At 40.6% G+C, this 27,062-nt stretch overlaps 1 protein-coding gene across 1 annotated transcript; it reads right to left on the minus strand.

Annotated features, from left to right (window-relative positions):
• On the minus strand, positions 1-27,039 carry LOC116258817 (DNA-directed RNA polymerase 1B, mitochondrial-like). The gene is made up of 19 exons (XM_031636228.2): positions 25,924-27,039; positions 25,528-25,737; positions 25,320-25,453; positions 25,160-25,226; positions 24,431-24,489; positions 24,111-24,228; positions 10,695-10,808; positions 10,418-10,549; positions 9,920-10,336; positions 8,490-8,540; positions 5,529-5,599; positions 4,358-4,442; positions 3,922-4,071; positions 3,703-3,777; positions 2,130-2,219; positions 1,761-1,808; positions 1,541-1,655; positions 1,359-1,462; positions 1-535 (listed from the first exon to the last, which is right to left on the minus strand). The coding sequence occupies exons 1-19, from the start codon at positions 26,767-26,769 to the stop codon at positions 425-427; spliced, it is 2,997 nt and encodes a 998-aa protein (XP_031492088.1). The 5' UTR covers positions 26,770-27,039; the 3' UTR covers positions 1-424.
• Between the last annotated feature and the right edge of the window lie 23 nt (positions 27,040-27,062).

Below are 27,062 nucleotides of genomic sequence, written 5' to 3' on the forward strand. Positions count from 1 at the left end.
TAAGACATAAGATCATATCTTTATTGCATCGTCCATTCCAAGTAGCTGAGTTATCCACTCTGCCATACAACCGTAATGCACAAAGACAGCTAATGGCAATGGCGATCCAAGAATAAAATTAGCAATACAGAAAAATACAATGCCAATGGCAGACCTCTACGATCAATGACGTACAGCAGATATACAATTGCAGCCACAGGTTTCTTTTCCCTTTGTGAAGAAAAACTATTTACATCCGTCCAGATTTGGATGATCTCCCACCCGCCTGTCCAGAGCCTGTGGAAACTAGGCAAATGCTCTTCTCAAGCCCTCTAGGAAAGATCTGAATCCCTGGTAGTGCAACGCATAAATATAATGCTCGTACAAGTTGTGCCAGGCTAAGTGCATCTTATCACCCCTGAGAAAGAAGGGCGGTCCACAGGGATCAATTGAAAAAATAAGTTGACTGCAAAACTTCCTTTAGATCAAAATTGCCACGATCTGGAAGAGGAGGAAACTGCAGGTTCGGAAATGACTTCTCAAAGCCCTCCAGTAACTGCATCAGAAAGCATCATAAGCAAGAAAGTCTCTAAGACAACATTGCCACTTGATAGGACAGGTAAATAATAATGTTTTTAAGATAAAGCACGAAACTTTTGGATTGTTGAAAAAAGATCACACGATCCAGGGTATTCCTAAATGATCTACTACATACATTGGCACCATGCATATGCTATAATTGATAATCCAAAATTGGTAAGCACATTACCATGCAATATATTTCCACTACAGATCAATTAGCAACAGCGGACTCAAATTTTAATTGTCTTTCGTGCAAAATATTCAATTTTTAGGCATAAGGACAAGAGATAAGATATAGTCTAAAACTGCATCATTTTCTAATTAGGTTTTCTAATCCTTCTTACAAGTAGGTGGGTGGCGAAAAATGGAAGACTCAAAGGACCCATTTAACCTGTTCAACATATTCATTCCTCACTTCGTCTGTTGGCACTGTTGGTTGGTTGACGTGATGAAAGCCAATGTACCTATTTTAAGCCCAATTGGGCGAGCAAGTTCAAGCTTCTTTTTGCTGCAGCACTTTTGAATCAAACAACTATCAGGCAAAAAATAAGAGATGTTGAACTGCAACATTTTCCAATGAGGCCTTGTGATCCTTTCTACAAGTAGGTGGGTAACGACAAAGTGAAAGACTAAGGGACTCCATTTAAATCTGTTCAATATCTTTATTCTGGAGTCAGTCTGTTGTAACTGATGGTCGGCTGGCGTGAGGAAAGCTGATGCACCTATTCTCGGGCCAACATCACTCTACTTTCTGCCTCGGTATTTTCATTCAAATCATGGAGGTTTCATATACTCACACTTTCCAGTATTGGCTGCTCATAGAGTTCAACAAATTTCTCCCTCAATATTCTGTTCATTTTATCCACATCGCATGCATGCGTCCAATATGAATCATGAACACCTGAAGCAGGTTAAAAAGAAGTAAATAGCCAACTCAAAGTAGCCCCAAAATACTAGAAAATGAAACAAGGAAGTGCACCTGCAAAATTCAATCCTGCCTTTTTGCAGGCAATGGCTGTCATCATCATATGAGACCCATCAAGGGAATGAACGAAATTAGGGGGGAAAGCAGTCCTCTGTCTCTTAATCATGACCTTCGAAAAGCACAATAATGCAGTTAATACGACTGAACAGAAACCAAAGAGTGATATCATTATTCTTAGACATTTAATTAGGCGAGAAAAAGAACTAATGACAACCTTATCTGTTTCTCTTTGTAAAGCCAAAACCTGGAGAGATGTTTTTACCTGCAGCATTTTCTCATCATCAGTTTATGATAGGAAAATAGAAACAGAAATCATGAAAGTTGTTTTCAGCGACTTCGTGCAATGCTTTACCAAAAAAAAAAACATAACCATGCTTTTCGCAATGTAAACATCTCAAACAATAGAATCTACTGAAGAACATGATAACTTGCCCATAGAAAGTAACCTTAGATGAGCCTCATGCCAGGCCCTTTTATTCTAACTCAATTTTACCTACCTCACCTAATTAGATTTCCACATATGATCAATGATGCCAGGTGCAAAAAATATCTTGCAGACTAGAGAGAGAGAGAGAGAGCTTACAAGACATCTTCCTTTCTGCTTGTACGGTTGCACGACTGGAAGGCCAAGGGGAGTAATCCACCTCACCGACTCATTTTCAGTGGCAATCACCTGCCAATTTACAAATAATGAGACCACTAGAAATAGACATAAGGATTTTGTTCAACTAACTACATACTACTTATGATACACGGGTACGCCTCCAAAGAAGGCGTACCCTACTGGTACCGGTACGACACCGGTACGGGGCTGGGTACGGCTCCAGTACGCGTTGACCGTACCGGAGGCCGTATCGTCCAAAATTGGACACGGTCAACATTGACCGAGTCCAATTTTGTCCTTTTTTTTAACGTTTATTTCATTTTAACGTTAAAAATCATTTTGACGTTAAAAAAAAAGTAAAACGAAGTTACAAAACCCTTTCGTTTCTGTCGTTACGACTCTTTACCTCTTGTCTCTCTCCGGCAACGAAGCAGCGGCGACAGGCGACGGTAGGGGCGGCGAACGCGGGGCGGAACGGCAACGGCAGCGACAGCAGCGACGGCAAGAGGTGACTTTGCGTTTTTTTCATTTTTTGTTTTCATTTTCATTGGCTCCGCCACCTCCACCCCTGCCTTCGCCGCCGGCGACGACCGGCGACGGGTTGTGTATGCAGAAAACTCATCGCCTGAAAGTGAAAACCCAACACCCCTCCCTCTGGCTCGCCCTTTCTCTACCTGAGAGGGTTTCAAATCTCTCTACCTCTCTACCCGAGAGGCTAGCCGACGATTTATAGCCCCAGCCGCTTCCTCATGTGTTTTGTGTGTTTATTTGTATGTGTCAATGTGATTTGCAGCTTTTTTGTGTGTTTTCATAATAAACTTGATCTTCTTCCTGGTAAGCCAGAGATTCAGAGAATATAATAGAGGCCTCCTTTTCATTCTTCATTGTCTTAGAATAGGAGGCCTTTTCATTCTTCACTGTCTTAGAATATTGTTGAATGTGGATTGCATTTGCCGGCAGGGCATGTGAATGAGTGTTGCACTCATGCCGTTGTACTGAATGAGTGCTGCATGTTGCACTGTGATATATCGTTTCATGAGATAATTCATCTATTTCGATTGATCCCTGTTTTTATTGGTTATGTGTTGCAGTTGCAGCTCATTTGCTAGGTTCTGTTCAGACATAAGTTGTAATGGCTGATAAAGGAAAAGAAATACTGCCTCCTACAGGAAGTGGGAATGTAGAAAGCAGCAGTGGCAGTGTTAATACCGCTACAGTAGAGAAGGATAATCCATCTCAGCCTCTTTGGCGCTATGTAAAGAAACTATCAAAAGGACTAGGTGGTGGTGGGAATGTAATGTTTTCTTGCAAATTTTGTGATATGATGTTCACGGGCTCTTATACACGTTGCAAGGCACATTTGTTGCATATTTATGGCGTTGGAATTACTGTGGAAGTCATTTATATTACTGTGTTCTATAAGACACCCACAAGATTTTTCCATAATTTAGTCAAATAGCAGCACAATCACAGAAGACAGACAAATGAAGCAGCCAACAAGATTTTGCCATAACATGTTGAAATATCAAATTAACCAACGGGGATGACTAACCTTAGCACAATCACCCAGCCAGCTCATAATGGCACGTGCAGCTTGAAACATCTCTTCCAAGGCAGTCAGGGTTGTCTAATTAAAACAAAAACTAGACGGTCACTCACCAAATGACATTCCAATTTGACAGCACATCTTAAAAAGCATGCCTAAAAGTTACTAATTTTATTGCGGCAAATTATGCAATTGACGTAAATGGATTTTAACTTGTGCCCTTACTCTGGCTGCATAACAAGATGCACCAAACACCTGCTCATCTGGAAGGGTGGCACGCTCCTTTAGTCTCTTCTTTATCTGATCACGGGCACCAATATAGGTCACCCCATAGACTGATGTCATAACTGTCTGCTTAACCAATTTACGGTCCACCTGCACAGCAAACAAACATATTTGATGCCTACACTCTCCATATTGAAATATGAAAAAGGAGAAATTCATCTTTTAACAGAAAAACAACACTGCATCTGGTTTTTGTTAGGTTTCCCTTTGGATGACAAACAATTAAGCAGTAATACTAACTTCACAAGGATAACCTTTTACAGTGACTGTCAATAGGATCATCTGCAAGAGAGTAACCAAATTTGCATACTAACTGCTGCAGGAACTTCATTACCAGAATACCGACACACACACACTCAAGAAAATAAAAACCAACCTGATCAACCAAAAGCCTTGCACGTGCAGCACTAGGATTATTTGTTGGATCCTTTTGTGCATCCTTTTGCATGATTTCAAGAACTCTACAATCAAAGTAACAGTTTATAATCAAATAAGCAGACTGGGAAATAGCGAGCAAATTTGGTAAAACCTTGGGCAACGAACTTCATATTTTTTTAATGCAAGACCAATTGCACAAAAGAACCTTCACAACCCCAATACAACAGCACAAAGAAGCAGAGAGACTGTCAATGGTAATTATGACCTTCAGATCAAAATAATTCACCGGACATGCTCTAGACATATGGGTAAGAAGGAAGCTTTACTTATGACAGTTGCAACTAGGGAGACAAAGCTTGGCATATTTTAAAATGGATACTTCCATGTTAGCAAAGTCATGATTGTATTATAACCAAGTTGGACGCTATGTCACATGGGTGCGGGTACAGATACGGCAATTTTCAAAAAAAAACTTTAGGTGTGGTTGCATCAAGGATGTATATATACGTGTGTATATATGTACATAAATCATTTGTTACATTGTTATTTAACTGCTTAATTGCCTATTTATATATATTTAAATACAAGTTTTTTGTATTAGATATAGTTTATTTATGTGCACATTTAAAATGGTCAGTTTTGGCTCAGTCAATTGGCCCGAACCGAATGTGCTGTGTCAGCGAAGCACCAGCACCAGTGTCGACATAGGTGTGACACGGATGCAGCAGCCATTTAAAAGCTCCCATGTGACATCACTTGGACGTGAACAAAATCAACAATAACAGTTGGACTAAGAATTGTTTGTGATTCAGACAAAAACAAAAAAATGATTTACTAGAATCCCACAAGTGACATAGGCTCAAACAACTGGGTAAAAAATGAAGCACATTGTCAGATAATCTAAAACCAGTAGAAAAGATCCATTTGGATTTTTCCTTGCCAATATGAACAAATCAAGACACACACACTCTCTCTCTCTCTTTTGAGCACTGTTTAACAGAGGATCTAACAAACATTACAATTTCTTGGACATGGTGTGGTAGAGTTTGGCTTTATTAGAACTCATTCTTATAGGGATACATTTGACCAAACCAAATGCAGGCATATCAGAGAAAGCTAGTCAGATTAAGAGGACAGCCAAACAAAACCAAATAAGGATGCTTGTGTACCTTGCAGCAATTCCTGAGTAAACATCTGCTGGTTTCTCCCCAGCTACCAAGTTTACAGCAGCTGCTCCCAACTGAATATAAGAATGATGTTGTAATCAATAGTTCAATTTAATAGGTGCCTGCTAAAATGTGGGTGTGTGTTTGTGCGTTTGAGAGTGAGTGAGTGTGTGAGAGAGAGAGAGAGAGAGAGAGAGGGAGAGAGAGAGAGAGATTCTTCCATCAATGGCAGGAAAGAACATGATATTAATGCAGAGTGCCAAACGGAAGCAACACTAGCAGTCATATCAACTTGGTATAGGGCAAAGAAAAGACGGGACAGCTATAAGGAGTTAGGGCAGCCCCATGCAGTCCTACCTGGACTTCTGCTCTGTAACCTTATTCTCATGCAACCCTGCAGAATTCCAAGGATTCCAGTGACTTACCTAGAGACAGGAAAAGGTTTTCTAGCGACAGAAAGAGGTAAGCTTCCAGTTTGCTCTAACCATGTTTTTCTTTGTTTTCCACCTTATTTTATTCTTCCTTTTATTTTTCTTTCTTCACTGGGTTCTTTTTCCCTTGGGCTGCTTTTCCCTATTTGTTCTACTTCATATTCTTCCTCTTGTGTTATCATGTTTCCTAAGCACTTCTCGCAATGTTAGATATTATTTTTTCTGAATTTTTTGCCTTCACTTTTCTTTTTCCTTGCAATTTTCCTGCACATGTCATTTTATTAATGTAATCTTCTGTCAAGGTACTTTTGTTTCTTTCATGTATAGGCTTCCAGATCTGAAACAGTGAAACATGATTCACTGTTTTCAGATATGACGTATACAAGTTTGTCTCTGCATATATAGATGCAGTGTTCAAGTAAACACTCTAAATTCAACATAATTATGATATAGCTTTTTCACACTATATATACTGTTTCGAAGTTCAACCTAATTCTTATTAGCTTTATACATCTGTATATGTTTTATTTTGCAGTTTAATTGTTAAAGATCAAACATAGGAGCATCAAACTAAAGCTCCAAATCCTACAAATAACAAAAGCTTGGTAAGGGATATTATTTGCAGGTATTTCGGTAAAGTCACCAAAAGGAGAATATCAAAGTTGAAGCATCATGTAGCAGGCAGAAAGCAAGGAATAAAACCATATGATGGTGTCCCTCATAATGTGTCTTCAGAAAGTACCATGAAAATTTTAAGGAGATTAAAGCAGAGGAGAAAGATAGACTATTTGAACTTGGAAGAAACAGACTATTTGAATTTGGAAGAAGTAGCATATACCAACATCAATAGATAGCAATAATGTCAAAGTTGGTGCTAGTGGTAGTGGTGGAACAATTTAGTGGGGCCAGCATAACAGATTACAATCAATAATGCATTTGAAGCTAAAGAAACAAAAGTCATACGTCCCGCTGTAGTCATTTTTTCCTCCTTTTATGGGTGGCAGGAGCCCTTATTCTGGCCCTATGGTAGAGGCTAGTGGGAATTATCATCAAGGAACAAAACCATCTTATGACCATGAGATCTATGTCACATAGGTAAGGGTATGGATGCTGGTATGGGTACGGGAAAGCGGGTAGAGGTACAGCATTTTTGCCAATCCTGATACGGCGGTACGGCGATTGTTATATACTTTTAATTAATTATATACATAAAATCAGTAAAAAAAAGTCACATAAATGTAAGAAACGTATGGCACGGCGTGAGATGAACTTGTAGGTGTAGTAGAACACGTTCACTTGTGGAGCAAGGACTACCCGTACTCATTGAAAGTGGTTTGGATCGGTTCTGACTCAGAACCGATCCAAACTGTACCAAGGCGTACCGCCATACTGGTATGGATACGTGGTGTGACATTGCATGAGATAGGACATAGATATCAAAGGATAAAGTAGAGCCCATATTAATTTCTTAACAAAGTTTAACAATTCAAGATACAAATAAAGCACACACACTAATTGCTAATACACTTGGCCAATATTGATTTTGATGACGAGTGGATTGTGGAGAAAGAAGCCCAACATGCCAAGAAACAATACATGGTTAGAAGACTCATCCACAATTTGATAGTTGATACCAGTGCAACTCAAGATGTGCCTATAGAAGGTGGAAAAATCTCAAGTGAGCCACAATGTACGAAAAGAAAGTCTACATGAAGTAGGCAAGGGAAACTTGCCCTACTCCTTATTTATTTTACATATGAAATGATATTTTATATTTGTATATGGCATAGTTTAATGGGTATCTTTTTCTCATTAATGGCAGAGAAAAGGAAAAGGAAGACAAGTAATTGATGCTGAGGAGGAGAGTGAAGGTGATGAAGAAACAGAAGATGAAGATGCAGAGCTCGAATACATAGATGATTCGAAGAATGATGACAATGATAATATGAACATTGACAATGACAAGACAGAAAATGAATCTAATAGAATTCAGAACTTAAAATAGAAAGGTTGTCACTTTCTGCTGGAGAGGTACCTTCAACTTATAAAGTTTATGACATTTTTAATTTGGATAGGGATATTTCACTATTAACTGTTAATTGCTGTGCTTAATAACTTTTATTATTTATTTGCTCATAGATGTATACTCCTTAATCTTTTTCCATTGTTTAATTTTGACAGAAAAAAAAGTGTATGTTTTATGCTTTGAGGCTTGCTATTGCACTTTGCTACAGTTTAACGCTTTTGATAACATTGGAAGCGGCACTATTTTGTATGAGGACTAAAATGTAATAACACTTACACTCTAAGGAACATAAACACAAATGAAATCATTGCAATATTCACATAAAAGATAATGGTGGAATAACCATAACCCTTTTTCCAACCATCTATTTGTGCCCCTCTCATCACAGAAGCAACAAGATGAACAAAAAACTAACAATTCACTTGGATACGTAAAAGCCTTTGAAGAATAAATCAATATCCTCAGGATCACATTCATTAAGTCTTGTGAAGGATAATTATATATTACCTTGTCTCTTCCTAGGGCTGCATAGTGTTGTAAGCCGTTACAAGAACCATCCTGAAACAAATCCACATAAGACCAAGGGAGGGAAAACCAGAAAAGCCACTCAGGTGGAAGACAAAACAGTTATCAAATGGACGTAAAGAGTTCAAGAATGGGTAATAATTAAATAATACTATTGCCTAGAAAAGTACAACACCACATATTATAAAGGTTTAACTCTGTGAAAGCATATGATATCAACCCAAGAGTAACAACAAAATGGAAACATATTGGTTCATCAGTTTCATGGAGCTCCATAGAAGATACCATAGTAACCTAAGTTTATGCACCACCTGATTTCAGGAAAGTATAAAAGTACCACATGATCACCTTTCTTCCAAATTACAAAAAACCACATACATGTACGTTAGGGGCAAATTTTAGTGCAGATCCAACAAGAAGACACTCCAGGGATGACGTTGTCCAATCAATCCAAGAACTACTCAAAGCATTCACACACAAGTGTGATTGTATGTTCCATGCACAACTGAAAGAGGAGACTTGAAGGCTTGAAGCATACTCAAGTAGACATATAGTTTAATAAAAATATAAATTTCCAGTTAGTAATAGGGCTCGATTCAAAGCAAAAACCATATTCAAGTAGGACAATAACAGTGATGCAGCTCTATCAGATCATATTAAAGTAGGACAACAACAGTGATGCAGCTCTATCAGATCGATCAGCCAACTGCAAAATCAAACCTACACATCTTTTCTTGGGAGTGTTATGTACTCTTTTTCCACTTTGAGTAGTAAAATTTGGACTGCTTAAGATAAACTGCAGCACCATAAACAACATGAACCCATGCTAACTTTTCTATTTTGCTTTTCCCCATGAAAGGGGAACCAAATTAAAAGGGAAAAAGAAAAAAAGGAAAATGAGAGCTACTGCCTTGGTTTTCCTCCATTACCATTTAACAAAAATTGATACATGTAACACATTTTTCCAGTAGTTCCCAGATCCAATTATTGTTCTAAGGATAGAAGAAAACTGATTTACCTGATAATATTTCATGTTTAAACTTTAAGCAAAAAGTTGTCTTAATATTATGTATTATAGCTAACCCAAAACCTAATAAATTTGCAAGCATTGACATTTGACACAAATGCACGTCAGATACCTCATATGAATTTACCAGTACCAAGCTTAGATTTGCTTATTTATGCACCAACCTATCCATGAAATAAGGCAAACATAACACCAGAGAACCAAAACCCAAGACAAGGCAATATAAAGAGGAGCACAAACAGAGGAATGCTTCTGCAGTCAAAAAGACAGACCCAGTACTTGGAAGGAGATGCTATCGGTAATAGGAACAAGTGATATTTAAAACATTGTCTCTCAAACGTTCGAACTCAAGAAAATATCTAGATTATGGCAAGTGGCAATTTACCTGATGCACAGGAACATGTGAAATGGTTGTTTCTGGTGAAGAGCTCCTCAAAGCTTCAGAAAGATTGATGCAAGCAGCCAGGCACTGGAAGGGATCTTCTGCACCCAACCACCACCTTGAACCTTCAAGAGGTCGATCAGCTGAGTCAAATATATCATCCAAGTGATTCTCAACAAAAGTCAAGCGGCCGTCATATGATAGCTTGTCAACACCACCACCATATAGATTTGCTATGTGTATTTTTAACCAATGAAATCCTGATTTCCCTAGTGGGCGTCCTTCTGCAAATTCTAGGATGCCTCGGCAAAGATCTGAACCGAGGTGGTTCAGGTATGGATGCATGGGATATGCTCGGCCACGAAAATCTAGATTATGTGGGTAATAAAATCCTTCTTCATCCTTCATTCTCCGAGCAACCTGAAGACGACAGATCAGCTTAACCACTAACACTACAATCCAGAACATAATACAGTAAAACTATATTTTTTGAGCTCTTACAGATAGTTTGAGCTCCACATCACATCGCAGTGAGTGTCTTTCACTGCTTTCCTTCTTTGCATTCTTAAATTTCCATTTCCACTTCTTTAACACCTCATCATCCTCTGTATCAGGCTTTTCTGGCAATGGAACCTGCCAGTACAAATTTTCATGCAAAAAGCAACAGTTTACTTGCTTATAGTTAGAATTAATATGAACAGAGATAACCTCATTAAGAATGCTGTCTAAAATATAGTCAACACAACAAACTAAGACAATAGTCATCTTAGTAACTTACATCTCGACAGTCAACAAGCCCTGCAAGATTACCTCCACTAGCCCAAATTCTATCTATTATTGCAAGCACCCTTTTGTTAACCCTCCATTTCGTACTCCCAAGGGTATCCAAGGCCTGTGAGAGGAAGAATAAGCTGAAAAAATGAAAACAAATATACACATGTATGCATGTGTAGGTACAATGATATTAAGGGGATGCATGAATTTGTATGTACATGACCTATAGATGGAGACAATACCTGGAACAAAGGCAAAATACTCGAGTTCAATATCTATTTTGTAAAAACATGAACAAAGCTGTTACAGTTCATGCTACTAAGCATGTTGAACTAATACCTTCTTGTTATAATGTACTTCCTGGGTGAGTCAACATATTTACAGCACTTTATGACAAATATTATGAGCAATGTTGTAAAAAGCGTATCGTAAGCTGTATCGTTCTGGCTTTAAAATATGCCGTATCGTAACGTATCGTAAATTTTTTTAATAAATAAAAAAAAGGAAAAATTTGTTGCCGGCAGCTGCCCCACCCACGGGAAGTCTCTCAGTAGTCAGAAGCGGAAGTGGAAACAGAAGCAGCAAGTGTAGGACTTCCGAAGCACTTCAGGTCTCCCAATGCCCCCCTGGGCTCTCCTGTAGAAGACAAATGCTATTTGCATTTTCGAGGTTTTGAATCCGATTTTTGAGGAAGGCTTCTAAGCTCGCATTGTGAGTCAATTCCGTTTGGTGCTTTGGGCCTTTAGAGCCTGCCACGGGGGGGGGGGGGGGGGGTGGTGTTGGCTGATTGACCTCAGTTTCTTACTGTGGTTTCGCAAAGGAGGAATCGCTTGATGCTCCTTCAGCTCCAGACGTGCCAGAAATAGGTCACTTGGGTTCGACCTCCGCTGTGAGAAGTCACAGCAAAAACAATGACGAAGCCCAGAGCCCCCAAGAAAGACATTTTGCTTTCGAAAAATTCATAAAAAATCAGTAAAAAACAAGAATAATATGTTCTTCATAAAAAAACATGTTTTACAGAATGATAGACTTATTATTGCTTAAAGTTACGGTTCATCATTCGTAAACATCAAAATTCATAACAATATCAATATAGAAAGCACAACAAGTCAACAATTACATAACGTATATCATAATTTCATAACCATAGATTCACAAGTCATAAGGTATTAAGGTCCATAAGTCTATGAAATACCACATCAAAAAACAAGTTTTAGATGTTATGTATTACATCACAAGATGATAATGAAATTGTGAAAATGTTCAATGTCAATACATATAACATGAAAGCACTCCTGACTCTCATTCATAATTGTTGACGTGTTTTAATGTACGGGTCTAGGTCTGGACCCGGTCCAGTGTGTGCTCCTGTTTAGACCTGTTGAGACTCAATTTGTATCTTGGTAACCCTAATTTTTGGGTGTGAATGAAATCTTAAGAGAGAGAGAGAGTCTGGTTGCTAGTGGGCACCAGTTCCTCCTCATCCGTGGTTTTTTCCCTCTTGTTGAGGGATTTTCCACGTTACATCGTGTTCATCGTATTCTTTTTCTTTCTTCGTGTTTCTACATGGTATCAGAGCCAACGAGTTTGGGAATTTTCTTTGCAGTCGTGAAGTTCTGGCCCTGACCTTCCCATCACTCGCTGCTCTTGTTCCGCCGCTGACATTGCCGCCGCCGCCACTGCCACCGCCGCCCGGCTGCATCACCTGAGATCATTGCCCTCCCCAGACCGACGTCGAAGATTGCTGTCGCCCAAAGCTGCCCTCTGCTCCTCCACTTGGTTCTGAGTTTCTTGTTTGTGCTCGTATTGGATCACCGTTTGAGTGGTGATCGTCTCCCGCCGTGAAGTTCCGGTGGACACCGTCGACTCTTACTGGTTTGCTGTGCGAGCTCCTTCACCATTGACTTGGGGATGACCTACCAGCGGATTTGATCGAAGAAGAACCGATTTGACGGCCGTTTGAAGACGATCATGCCATGTTCTGTATACTAAGTTTAACAGGTCTCACTAAGCCTATTTCTGTCCGAGCTTCAATCGAGGGCTCAATCGACTGTAACTTTTGGGGGTTTTGATTCTGATCGCTTCCCAACAAACCAATCTGTCGAAGGGGAGTAGAATTGTGTCAATCGGTGCAGTATTGAGTGAGATTCGAGCTCAAGAAATTTGATCAGACATTGTTCTGCTTTACCGCCGACCAGTCCCTGTTTCCGGTGACTTTTCCGACGATCGAACCATTGGATTTTGATGATTCCGGTGCCATTTGATTCCCAACATCCAGGTGATCCTCTCCACCAAGTTTGACGTCGATCGGACTACAGATGGCGTTTCTGGAGGCGACGGATGGAATCTGGCGAAAATGGGCAGCGTCTTCCTGAAGCAGGCGACAAGCAACCCGCGACTTCAAGGCTCAACGTCCTGAGTGTAGACTGCTCGGATTCAGCCCAAATTTGGAGTGTCCGCTCCTTGGCTCGTGCTCTTGTTGTTGTCCAAATTTCAGAATTTTTGGAGGTGTCTACGATTTTATACGATTTTTCAAGTGAAGCCCTCTCCGACAGGCCTGAAGATGAGTTGCGCCTGAGGACTTCTCCCGACGGTCCTAGTGCTCTCACGCCTTGGATCATCAGCTACGTCGTCTGGCTGTCGTCCCCAGTGTCTTAAGCCTCTCTCATTCTGCGCCACAAGCATCGTTCAGGAAGAAATTTGGGTGTTCTATCGACGTGGTGGCGGATTCCCGTATGAACGAGTGGATCATCGATAGTGGCGCTACTCACCACATGACCGGCGATCCTAAGGTCTTTCATGGGTATAAGCTTTCGTCAGGAAAGGAACGTATTTCTCTTGCCGATGGTTCAACTATCTCTGTGGCTGGGAAAGGGAGTCTCTCACTTTTGAACAAGTTCTTAGTCCACAATGCTCTACATGTTCCCCATCTTCCCTTGAACCTCTTGTCGGTTAGCAAGATCACGAAAGAGTTGAATTGTGAACTTATATTTTTTGCTGATCGTTGTGTTATGCAGGACTTCGTGACAGGGAAGAGGATTGGGATTGGTCTGGCTTCTGACGGGCTATATCGTTTACCTATGCGTGCCGCTCAGGCTCTTATGACGGCAGTTAGCCAAGCAACGAAGAACAGAGAGGACTCCCTTCAATTGATTCTCTGGTGGCATGAGCGCCTTGGACACCTTCCTTTTGGACTTCTTAGACAGTTGTTTCCTGATTTATGTTCCAGGTTAGACATGACCATGGTGTCCTGTGATGTCTATCACCTCGCCAAACATGTTAGAGCTTCATACCCTTTGTCTAGCCATCGGTCTAATGAGGTATTTGCCATGATTCATTCTGATGTGTGGGGGCCTTCAGGGATTCCTTCTTGTCATGGTTTTCAGTATTTTATCACTTTTATAGATGATTGTTCTCGTAACACGATTGTCTACTTGTTGAAAGACCGTAGTGAAGTTCCTACTGTCATAGAGACTTTCATTGCTTATGTGAAAACTCGATATGGAGCATCTGTTAAGACCTTTCGATCTGACAATGCTCGTGAGTATATGTGTCAGTTTGTTGATAGCTTCTTTCGAAAAAAGGGAATTGTTCATGAGACTTCCTGTAGTTATACTCCTCAAAATGGAGTTGCTGAACGAAAGAATCGTCAGTTGTTGAACATGACTCGGGCTCTTCTTTTTCAACGTCATGTTCCAAAAAGGTATTGGGAGGATGTTGTGTTGACCAGTGCGTATCTTATAAATCGTTTGCCTAATCGTATGTTGAATGGGCAGACACCTCACTCTATGTTACCTGGGAGTCGTGAACCTTTCTCTCTTTCACCTTGAGTTTTTGGTTGTGTTTGCTTTATTCACAATCATAGCCCTCACATTAAAAAACTTGATCCAAGGTCTATTAAGGGCATATTTCTAGGTTATTCTCCCACTCAAAAAGGGTACAAGTGTCGGGACCCTTCCACTGGTCATGCCTATGTTACCAAAGATGTCACTTTCCTTAAACATGCTTTCTATTTTGGTGAGAATCCTCTTCAGGGGGAGAATTCTATGTCAAAGGAAGAGTATTCTCAGTATTCTCCGAGTCATGAAATTTAGTTTACAAATTTTGTAGACTACAGGCATGAATCTGTTGGTCCTTCTATTGAGGTGCTTGAACAAGAGAAAAATGGAAAGTGTTCTACTAGGGCAGAAGAGGAATGCAATCGTCTGTTTGGGCAAATTTACTCTAGGCAAAGAGTCTGTACAGATGAGGGTGGTGAGAATTCTACTCCCAATCCAGTTAGTCATTCCCTGGATGACCCAAGTCGTGCTCAGAAGCAACTTGTTGAAGAAGAGAGTTAGACTGTTGCTGCAAGTGAAGAGCTTCCCATTGCCCTGCGAAAGGGTGTCAGGTCATGTACTCAACATTCTATTGGTAACTTTGTTTCATATTCTAGAATGAGCAAGGACTACAAATGTTTTGTATCTTCTCTTTCTTTGGCTATGATTCCCAGGAATGTTGTTGAGGCTCAAAGTGATCCCAAGTAGACTTATGCAATGCAAGAAGAGATGGAAGCCCTGATAAGAAACATGACATGGGAAGTTGTAAAGATTCCTGAGGCGGCTCACTTGGTTGGATCTAAGTGGGTCTACACCATCAAGTACAAACCAGATGGAAGTGTTGAAAGATACAAAGCTCGTCTTGTGGCCAAGGGGTTTAGTCAGAAATATGGGATTGATTACTTGGAGACATTTTGATGCAAACGAACTCAAGATTAAAGAATCTTGATCCAACTGCACTCACAACTAAACTAAAACTATGCTTAAACTAACTAAAAGTTAAGCAAAACAAGCAAAGAACAAGAACGACAGAAGAAAACTAAGAAACACTTCATTTCTTTCAAACTGATTCATCTCCTTACAAAATGACCCAATGTCCCCTTTTATAGAGACAAGGGTGGATTGTGGATCTGAATCCATCTACAAATACTAAAAATCTAACTAGATCCAATTACAAGATTTGAGTATATTTTCATCTTGCATCACATTTGCTCCTGTTGCGAAGATGAAGACTGTCAGAGTCATTATCTCCTTAGCTGTGATGAAGGAGTGGAAGATGTACCAACTTGATGTCAAGAACGCTTTTCTCAATGGAGACCTTGAAGAGTGTTGAATTAGAAAAGTTTTATGTTTTAGGAGGCTCTTCGTAATATTAAAGAGTTATAAGAACTCTTTAATATTTTCGTTGTTTCTCATTGATTTATTTTGTAAATCTCTTTTCTACCCTAATCTCTTTTATAAGGGAGATTAGGGTTAACGTAATGAGAACTTTTTTGGTTTAGCCATACGGCTGCCTCTCTCTCTATCTCCCTCTCTCTCGCTCTCTCCACATCTCACGACAGACCTTATTTCACCGCTGCAACATGGTATCAGAGCAGGCGTGAATCAGGCTGGCGACGTGAGAAACAAAAAAAAAAATCTGTTGTCGACGTTTCTGAGGCGTAAATCAGGCTGGCGACGTGAATCAGGCTGTCGACTTCTCCTCTTCAGGCTATCTCTTCCACCGTCTCCTTCCCTTCTCCCTCTTCCGTCTCCTTCTCCTACTACACACGACACGACTGGGTTGAGCTGACTGTTTTCCAGCAGCTGACCCGTGTGGAGGAGTCTATTCACGCTATGAAATCTGCGTGAATAGACTCCAGCTATGGGTATCTACATATATATTTTTTTTTTCGCAGCTGGGTGGGAGTCTGCGATAGTTTATGTTGAATGCTTTCGTTGCTATTCATGATTCGTAGAAAATAAAACTGTCGTACAGCAGCGTTAGATGCAAGTAGATACGTTGTTGGTTGCTAAAGCCATTGCAAGCAGTGTGGTTTTTTTTGGCGTCGGATTTCTGGATTTTCTCCATCGTGGGGTTCTTGGACAGCAGTCTTCTACTTGTATTGCTGGTGCTTTTGGTCTTCTATTTGCATTGCTGAAACGTATTTATTGTGGGACTGTTGGACAGCAGTCTATCGTGTGGAATAGTGGTTTGCATCTAACGTTGCCGTGTGGTGATTGGACTTATGCTATTGTTGATCAGTTGCAGTCGCTATTGATTTATATATACATTTTTTCCGCTTGCTTGGTGGGTGATCATTTGTGGGCAGACTTGCAATGGCTGAAATTAATAAATCTGATTTTTCTCATGAGGTTAAAAGTGGAGGAAATCCATTTTCTTATGGTTCTACTGTAAAGTTAGATGGATCTAACTATGAGATTTGGTCTCGTGTGTTTATGATGTCTGTGATTGGACATCAGAAGGAGCATGTTATAGAAGAAAACGAACCTGTTGAAAATAGTGGAAAATATGGTTCATGGAAGGGAAATAATAATATTGTCATGTCATGGATCATGAATAGTGTGCAACCTCAAATTGCATCAACTATTGCATACTACACCTCGGCCAAGCAAATGTGAGATTTCTTGAAACAAACTTACTCAAATGACAAGAATGTTAGCAAGATATTGCAGGTAGAGGAGGAACTACTTAATCTGCAACAGGGTAACCAAAGTCTTGCTCAGTACTTCGTTTCCCTTAAGTCCATCTCTGAACGACTTAAAGCATTACGTCCTCCATGTCCAACATGCTATAAGACCCATGGTGAACACTCTATGGTTGCGAAGTTCCTACAGGGTCTCTCCTCTGAATATGCAGTAGCAAAGGCTCAGATGTTGATTGGAGCAGAAATCCCTGACCTAGCTGAAGCCTACAATAGACTCAGTCGTCTTGTTGTGACCCTCTCTTCACCCTCTAGTGATATCCATGTCTCTGCCCTGGCAGCCTCAGGAGGTCGTGGACGTGGTTTATTTAGGGGAAGAGGCATGGGTCGTGGGTCAGGAGGAGGTCGGGGGAGATTTCAGTGCACCTATTGTGGGAAAATAGGTCATTTGGAAGACAGATGTTGGGATAAACATGGTCGTCCTACCGCAGCGCCACCCTTAGGAAGAAATGTTACATCGAAGCTGGGGACTAACTCTTTACAGTCTTCTATTGGATCGGCCCAAGCAGCGTCGTCAGTGGTAGATGGGTCTTTATCTTCTTCTCAGCCTGAGACAGTGACTGTGAGTATCAATAAGTCAGAGTATGAGGACTTTCTAGCACACAGATCTACTTAGCCGTCGGCCTCCACAGTTATGAGTGACAGCGCTATGTCTATGTCTGTTGACATTATCTCATATGATACAGGTACTACTTGGATTATTGATTCAGGGGCATCGAGGCACTTTTGTAGTAAACCTTCTATGTTTACTGTGCTACACTCATTACCTCAGATACGTCATGTGAGACTTGCAGATGGTAGATGGTCACCTATTATGGGTTATGGAGATATCAAGATTTCTCAGTCTATGACTATTCCAAATGTGTTATATGCTCCTAAGTTTCCCACAAATTTGTTATCTGTTGGACAATTGATTAATGATTTACATTGTCGTGTTACGTTTGACTCTGGTTTATGTTCATTTCAGGACTTGCAAACTGGGAAGACGATTGGTGGAGGCTATGAGAAAGGGGGCATCTACTTCCTGTCGGATCCCGTGGGTATTGCAGCATCATCGATCACATCGTTGTCCTCCTCTTTCCAGTGGCATCTCAGACTTGGTCATCCATCTGTCTCCAAGCTCCGTCATCTTCTTCCACATCTTTCATTACCAGAGTCGTTCCAGTGTGAAGCTTGTCAACTTGGCAAACACACTCGTAGTAGTTATTCATCGAGTCTTAGTCTGTCTAGTTGTGGACTATTTGATGTTCTTTATGTTGATGTGTGGGGTCCTAGCAGAGTTGCTAGTAGGTCAAGATTTTGTTATTTCCTTGTTATTGTAGATGATTATTCTCGAGTCACTTGGGTATTCCTTTTGAAGGAAAGGTCTGAAGTCGTATGTACTCTCAAAAACCTTATTATTGAAATAAAGACCCAGTTTGGTATTCTTGTTAAAAACATTCACACTGATAATGCTCTTGAGTTCAAGGCATCTACCTTAATGAAGTTTTACTCAGATAATGACATTTCTCCTCAGTTTACATGTCCCCATACCTCCCAACAAAATGGAATAGTTGAGCGAAAACATCGCCAACTTTAAATGTGGCTCGTTCCCTTATGCTTCATACTAATCTACCTGCATATTTTTGGGGAGATGCTATTCTTATTGCTTGCTACTTGACCAATCGTTTACCCTCATCCTCCATTGATAACCAGGTCCCCATTAAACTTGTGCACCCACAAAGACCCTTGTTTCCAGTAGCTCCCAAAGTATTTGGTTGCACATGCTTTGTTCACATTCTTGGACCCACACGTGACAAATTGGGGGCCCAAGCCATTAAATGTATTTTCATTGGCTACTCCAGAAACCATAAAGGCTACAAATGCTTTGATCCCTTGACTCAAAAAGAGTATATCAGTGCAGATGTCACATTCTTTGAGTCTCAACCTTATTATAGCCTCACTCCTATATCTACTGAGATGCCACGGTCACCAGACCCACTGCCTATTCCTCCTATTCCTTTGGAGTCGTTCCCTTTTGAATCTCCTTCTTCTGTTGTGTCCAAGTTTCGTGATCCTCCGCTGGTTTACACACGTCGACAAGACCCTTCTCATAATCCTTTGCCAACCGTTTCTCAGGAGGTAAGTACATCTGAAGTGCATAGCCCTACTCATTCTGATCCATGTCAAGACTTACCTATTGCTCTTCGCAAAGGCAAGCGACAATGTATTTTACATCCTATATCTCATTTTGTGTCTACTGATGGTGTTGGTAAAAATATGCAACAGTTCATTCAAGCTCTGGCTGCTCATACAGTTCCTACGTGTCACCAACAGGCTTTATTAGACACCCAATGGAGACAGGCTATGCAAGATGAGATGGATGCCTTAGTGCAGAGAGGCACTTGGGAACTTGTTGATCCTCCTCCTCGTTGTAATATTGTTGGCTCAAAGTGGGTATTCACAGTGAAATATAATTTTGATGGTTCTATGGAACGATACAAAGCTCGGTTGGTTGCTAAGGGCTACACGCAGACCTACGGTGTGGATTTCTTTGAGACCTTCTCTCCAGTTGCTCGGTTGGGAACCATTCGTCTTATCATTTCCGTGGCTGTCCACCATGACTGGCACATGTATCAACTGGATGTCAAAAACGCATTTTTGTATGGTGATCTCGATGAGACTGTCTATATGCAACAACCACCGGGATTTGAACGACAGGGGGAGTGTGGCAAAGTGTGCAAGCTGAAGAAAGCTATTTATGGACTCAAACAGAGTCCTCGTGCGTGGTTTCACAAGTTTTCTGAGGTAGTCTCAAAGTGTGGCTTTGTGAGATCTCCTCTTGATCATTCTTTGTTTATCAAGAAGGCTTCCAGAGGTATAACCGTTCTCGTGGTTTATGTTGATGATATTATCCTGACATGTGACTTTGATCAAGAAATTTCTGATGCAAAGTTGTTTCTTCAAAAACACTTTGTGACGAAAGATCTTGGTCCTCTACGATACTTCTTGGGAATAGAAGTTGCTCGCAATAGGGAGGGTGTTGTTCTCTCTCAACGGAAGTATGTTCTTGATTTATTACAGGACACAGGGATGCTAGGAGCTAAACCGGCTAATTTACCTATGAATCCACGTATACATCTTCATGATGACCAAACAGAATTAGTGGATTCTCGATCTTACAGATCCCTTATTGGAAAACTACTCTATGTTACTGTGACAAGACCAGACATTAGTTTTGCAGTGGGAAAACTAAGTCAATTTATGGAAAAACCAAAGAAAGTTCATTGAGATGCTGCCTTGATGGTGGTTAAATATCTGAAATCGTCTCCTGGCAAAGGCCTTTTGTTCACGAAAGGCAAGACTCTGGAAGTGGAAGCCTATAGTGATGCTGACTATGCTGGCTCAGTAGAGGACAGAAAATCTACCACAGGATTTTGTGTATTTGTGGGAGGCAATCTTATATCGTGGAGAAGCAAAAAACAAGGTGTGGTGTCAAGATCTAGTGCAGAATCTGAATACAGAGCTATGGCTCAAACAACAGCAGAAATGACTTGGGTTAGATCTATGCTATCCAGCCTAAGTGTGTCGATTCCACTTCCCATGAAGATGTATTGTGACAATCAAGCAGCCACACACATTGCAAACAATCCAGTTTTCCATGAAAGAACTAAACATATTGAAGTGGATTGCCATTACATTCGGGATCTCGTTCAAGCAGGAACCATTGCCACTATTCATGTTCCTTCAGAAGATCAAGCTGCAGATATCTTCACCAAAGCTCTTCCTATTGGTGATTTCTCTAGATGTTGTGACAAGCTGAGCATGTTTAATATGTATGCTCCAGCTTGAGGGGGAGTGTTGAATTAGAAAAGTTTTATGTTTTAGGAGGCTCTTCGTAATATTAAAGAGTTATAAGATCTCTTTAATATTTTCGTTGTTTCTCATTGATTTATTTTGTAAATCTCTTTTCTACCCTAATCTCTTTTATAAGGGAGATTAGGGTTAACGTAATGAGAACTTTTTTGGTTTAGCCATACGGCTGCCTCTCTCTCTATCTCCCTCTCTCTCGCTCTCTCCACATCTCACGACAGACCTTCTTATTTCACCGCTGCAACAAAGAGGAAGTATATATGTGTATGCCTCCAGGATATGAGGAACCTGGAAAATGTTGCAAGCTAAGGAAAGCTTTATATGGGCTCAAGCGATCTGCTCGAGCATGGTTTGAACGACTTAAGACTTGTCATGAGACAATGTGGATACCATCAAGGGAATGGAGATCATACACTCTTTGTGAAGAGAAATGAGCAAAAGGTTACTATTTTGTTGGTATATGTTGATGATATGATTGTTACAGGTGATGATGAAGATGGAATAATTAAGTTAAAGAAACTGTTGGCGATCGAGTTTGATCTCAAGGACCTTGGTAAGTTGAAATATTTCCTTGGCATTGAAATTGCTAGGTCTAGGACTAGCCTCGTGCTAAATCAACGGAAGTACACTCTAGATTTGTTAAAGGAGACTGGGAAACAGGGGTGTAGACCAGCTTCTACTCCTCTAGATGCTGGCCATAAGCTAAGTCTTAGAGATGGGGAGCCTCTCTGTGAAGAGGCCAAAAGAAGATATCAATGTCTTGTAGGGAAGTTGATTTATCTTACTCTCACTAGACCTGATATTACCTTTGCTGTGAATGTGATGAGTCAGTTCATGCATGCTCCCACGGATGCTCACTTGAAGGCTGTCGATAGGATCTTATACTACTTGAAGAGGAATCCTGGCAAAGGTCTCATGTATGTTAAGCAAGACGCTTTTGGGATTGAAGGTTATTCAGATGCAGACTGGACAGGCTGTATTGACACTAGGAGGTCCACCTCTGGCTATTGTATCTATTTGGGAGGGAATCTCATAGTGTGGAGGAGTAAGAGGCAAGACGTTTGTTCTCGTTCCAGTGATGAAGCAGAATACAGAGCTGTTGCTATGGGAGTTTCTGAGCTTTTGTGGCTAAAAGTATTGTTGACTGATATTGGTATAAAAGTTGAAGAACCAATGAAGATGTATTGTGATAACAAGTCAGCAATCAACTTGGCCAACAACCCTGTGCTTCATGACAACAGAACAAAGCATGTTGAGATTGACCGGCATTTCATTTGAGAAAGAATTGATGCTAAAGAACTTGTACTTCCTTATATGAGATCTGAAGACCAAACTGCTGATGTCCTGACCAAAGCCTCGTCTTCAACTTCATTTGAAAGAAATGTATCCAAGTTGGGCATGTTTGATCTATATGCCCAACTTGAGGGGGAGTGTTGACGTGTTTTAATGTACGAGTCTGGGTCTGGACCTGGTCCAGTGTGTGCTCCTGTTTAGGCCTATTGAGACTCTACTTGTATCTTGGTAACCCTAATTTTTGGGTGTGAATGAAATCTTAAGAGAGAGAAAGTCTGGTTGCTAGTGGGCACCAGTTCCTCCTCATCTGTGGTTTTTTCCCTCTTGTTAAGGGTTTTTCTACGTTACATCGTGTTCATCGTATTCTTTTTCTTTTTTCGTGTTTCCACAATAATCTTGATCATATTCATTTTTATCCTCATCTCCATCTTCTTCATCTTCATCTTCACGATTTAAAAAAACTCATTTCCTTCCAACGAGAATCAGCCACCCACACACAAATCCATGGTTTAATCGATGATTTCATTTTAAAAATCAATGATTTATCCCTCCATGGCGGCACAATCTCTAGGTTAGAAATGAAGAAGGGGCGGTTTTTTATAAAGAAAACTCGAAAAAAGGGGGATTCGAGCCCTCCTTTGTTCAAATAAGCTTGTATCGTACGATACGGGGGCATTATCATACGATACAGGCACGATACACCCCTATTTACTATACAGGGGGTGTATCGTATCGTATTTTGTAAACGATACGTACAACACTGATTATGAGCATGGTCGCAGATAGATTTGAGTATAATTTCATCAAATTGCAACTTTACATTGACACCATAGAATTAGCCTGGTAAAATCAATCATGAACCTAATATACATCCAAATAGTGAGGGTCCCAATTGAAAATAGGGAATATAACTGACATATGGACTTGAACAGGTTATTTTAGAGCTTCAATGCACCCTATTGAATTCAGACAGAACTTCAGGATGAACAAGAGCTTACTGCACTAAGTAGGACATCTTAAGATTTTAGGTAAGTAGGTCGACGGTCCAATACCTACATGACACATCTCTAGGAAAATCTGGTGAGGGATGTTAACCCCAGCTTGATGGTCAAGGAGAAAAAATAATATTTAGCATGACAAATAAGACAAGGAGCTAAGCCTATGAGGATTTGTCTATATGTTAGGTCCAGCTCAACCGACCGATATGACTTGAACCTAATAATCTTGTTTTACTTCATTAGTATCTATTCTTTAACATCTACTTCAAGAATTTATCACATATCTCCATACTCCCTAAAAAGGTAACATGTCCCATACATCATAAGATTCAACCCTCTAAAATGAATCGAACAACATTCATGATTGCCTCTCTCCCCCAACAACAATCCTTTTCTTTTTCATTTTTTCATGCTTCATAACTAGTTTGGCTTATTTGAGTGCATGGAAAGCATTTCCTTTCTTGAACGCCAAGGGACTGCAAAACAGAGACACAGGGGTAGCCTGCACACCAACTCTAAATTGATCCCTTGAAAGAGCATTCCCAATATCTGCTTTTTCTTGACAGCCCTCAGACAGCTCACTCCAGAGTGCACATAGGGCCATGTGCATGTGAAGAATTTGAACTAAGGAAAAAATGCAATACACCAAATATAAGGAAAGAAAAAAACATAAGCCCTTCAGCTGAATCTTATGTTGAGAATTTGTAAACACGTGATTTTCAGATACCAAAAAGGTAAGTTCATAAATCTGGACCTCAAAGACAGATTGTAATTGCTCCCTTGGAGTGTTCTTGACTGCCTCTCGCTGCTGTCTTACTCCATGTGTGCGCATAACATGAGATGGCAAAAAGAGATATGCACCTTTATCATAACTGTTGATAAACATATGGCCATTAAAGACAATTAGAATAACAGACAATGTTCACAGTTCAAATGCATATTTGTGTGTGCATGTGTATATATATATATATATGCATGACTTGAATAAGAGATAATGAACATGATATTTTTGTCAGACAATGACAATTTGGGAAAAACAGAATATCTGAAAGGAGAAACATAGACACATCATACCCTGTCCAACTCAGTGGGCGCACCAACATTGGCATGAAAGGAATCACCATGTGCCTGGCCTGTCAAAACATGCAGAGTGTTAAAAATGAACAGGCTTGCACTATACTTTATCAACTTAGTACTGATATGTAGCTGAGACAAGTTGCTAATAGATCTTTAAGGATCACAGATATTCATCTGGGTAAAAAGTAAAAACTTATGCAAAGACTACCTTTGCATATCTTGGATGGACTTCCAAGGACAACCAAAACATAGAAGAAGAATGTGAATTAGACAACTAACAGATTGTAATCCCAGCGTGAATTCTCTTAATAAGCAATCCAATCATCATTGTGATTCAAGCTTACAAGATCAACTGTCACCTTCAATACGAGCAGAAGAGCTCCACATGAAACAGGCAAACTATGTCTCTATCAAACATGACCAAATGGCAAGTCAGGAAAAGGATTTGCTCGTAGTGGAACTCTAGACAGCTGGAAAACTATTCTTCAATTCCAAGTAGCAAAATTAACTAATTGAGTACAAGCTGGTCTACGTCCAGAAGATGGTTAGCATCCAAGAACAGACCTGTCATATCTAATACTACACAGGCAGAAAGGTTCTAAGAAAACGCTAAGACACTAATTTTAAGGTGGAAAATGCAAAACCATAACAAACATATACATGGAAAGCTATGGAACATCAACCAAACTAATTGGGAATGACAGATGAGCATCTTCTTGCACTTACAGTTCTCTCAAGTCCTTTACGAACTAAAGGATCACATTCAATAACACCATAACGTCTTGAATTATTTCTGTGAAATTAAAAAAAAAAAAAATGAAACGTGTAAATCTGTTATGAAATTTGTTATAGTATCCAAATCATCAGTCTTAAAGATATATCTTACACGTTGTCCTTGGATGCACTCTTCAATGAGTGCCTGAATGCAGGACGAATATCAGGCGGACCATCAGCCCCCTGATCTAGTGGAGGCTGAATGTAAGCAGTTTCAATCAGCAGCTCAATAAGACGACAACCTATCTGCAAATGGCAATGCAGCTTGTAAAAACTAAGGTCAACAATACATGTCCCTAGCTTATGTAGTCTGTCAATACCTTAGCATGTCCCTCGGTTCCCCAGGGCTCCGAGTCGTCCTTTCCTTTCACTATCTTAGTCACCTGACGCAGCTTTTGCTTCTTTATCAAAGTTGTCACTTTTTTCCTTAGAAATTCTTTCTCCTTGGCAACAGCTTCAGGTTCCTTTTCGCCCTCATCTGCGGTGGAAGATTTCTTTCTCGTCTTCTCAAGAAATTTGCGTATCCTGCCCTGAAAGTGCAATTAAATGGTGCTGTCACAACTCAGAACTTGAACTACGACTGAAATCTGTTTACAACAGGAGATAGTCAAGTTCTTCAAGATGAACGACAACTTCAAAATGGCTAGAAAATCCGAAATCCAGAAAAGTAGACTCAGAACCCTCCAATTAAGCAAGTCATAGTAAGAGCTATCGACCTCATTTTCGATGGCTTCGCCGATACTGCACGCTGCCTGGACAACTCGAGCGGACCCATTGTCGTTGGAAGTCATCATCAACCCCATCAATTTGTGCATGGTGATGACAGCTATCATCTCAGCAGGCAAATGATCAATGTAGGGCGCGTACGCCGACCTGAGTTTTCCCCTCCTACGAAGCTCCTGCTCTGCCGCAATGCGATCCCTGAGAGGTTCAAACCAACCAAGGAATAGGGACTTCATGTATGGCAAATTCGGAGCTAGTTTCTTCTTGCACATATCCACCATGAGCTCCCTGTATTCCCTCGCTGCTTGTTCCCACGCTTCCGTTTCAGTCTTAATTTGCCTCCTCTTCAGGGCGCTGTACTTCGCAACTCCCAAATCGCCAAAATCCGGTTTGTTTCTGCCTTCGCATTTCTCTGTTTTGTTCCTGACTACCGCTTCAGAGAACTCTTCCAACATCCCCTGAATTTCTTCTATTGCCGAAACATCTTCGTCCGTCGAAGAAACCACTGCTTCTGCAGCACCAGCAAAACCTCGCGTCGGTCCTACACTGTAACAAAAGCCATCACTCATAAAGCGCGACAAACTACTCCGATTTTCGCCACTCCTTCTACAAAATCCGACGCTTCTGTCCCCCCATCCCTGCGCCAACGCCGGAATCCGTCGAATACCCATTTGAGGACACCCATCCCTCAACCTCAACACGAAACGGGAGGGGATGTAACTACCAAATAAAGAAGCTAATTGGGAAAACTCTTCCGCACCACTACCTTGGAGAGCAGCCGATCGACACACTATATTGAAATTCCAAAAAGATAACTTTTTATTGGCAATCTTCCACATGATTTTAGGATATCAGAACTCCTGAGAGCAGTGAACTGGAAAAGAAGTTGAGAGCAGAGCGGCTCCAGATAATTGCAATGAAGCATGGGCCATCACGCATCAAGGCGGAAGCGAGAAAACGGAAGACAAGAATAATTGTTTATTTCAGATCAACAGCGCGTGCCGAGTCGGCGGGAAAATTTATCAGGGGGAATGGAAGCCATGAACGACGGTGGCGGAGGGAGGGAGACACTGGAGGGCGGCGAGCCGCCTTAAACCCTCCTTAAGCCCACAAAGCTCAGGCAGTGGCTTTG

The sequence above is a fragment of the Nymphaea colorata genome, chromosome 8 (genome assembly GCF_008831285.2).
Source record: "Nymphaea colorata isolate Beijing-Zhang1983 chromosome 8, ASM883128v2, whole genome shotgun sequence".
Lineage (NCBI taxonomy): Eukaryota > Viridiplantae > Streptophyta > Magnoliopsida > Nymphaeales > Nymphaeaceae > Nymphaea > Nymphaea colorata.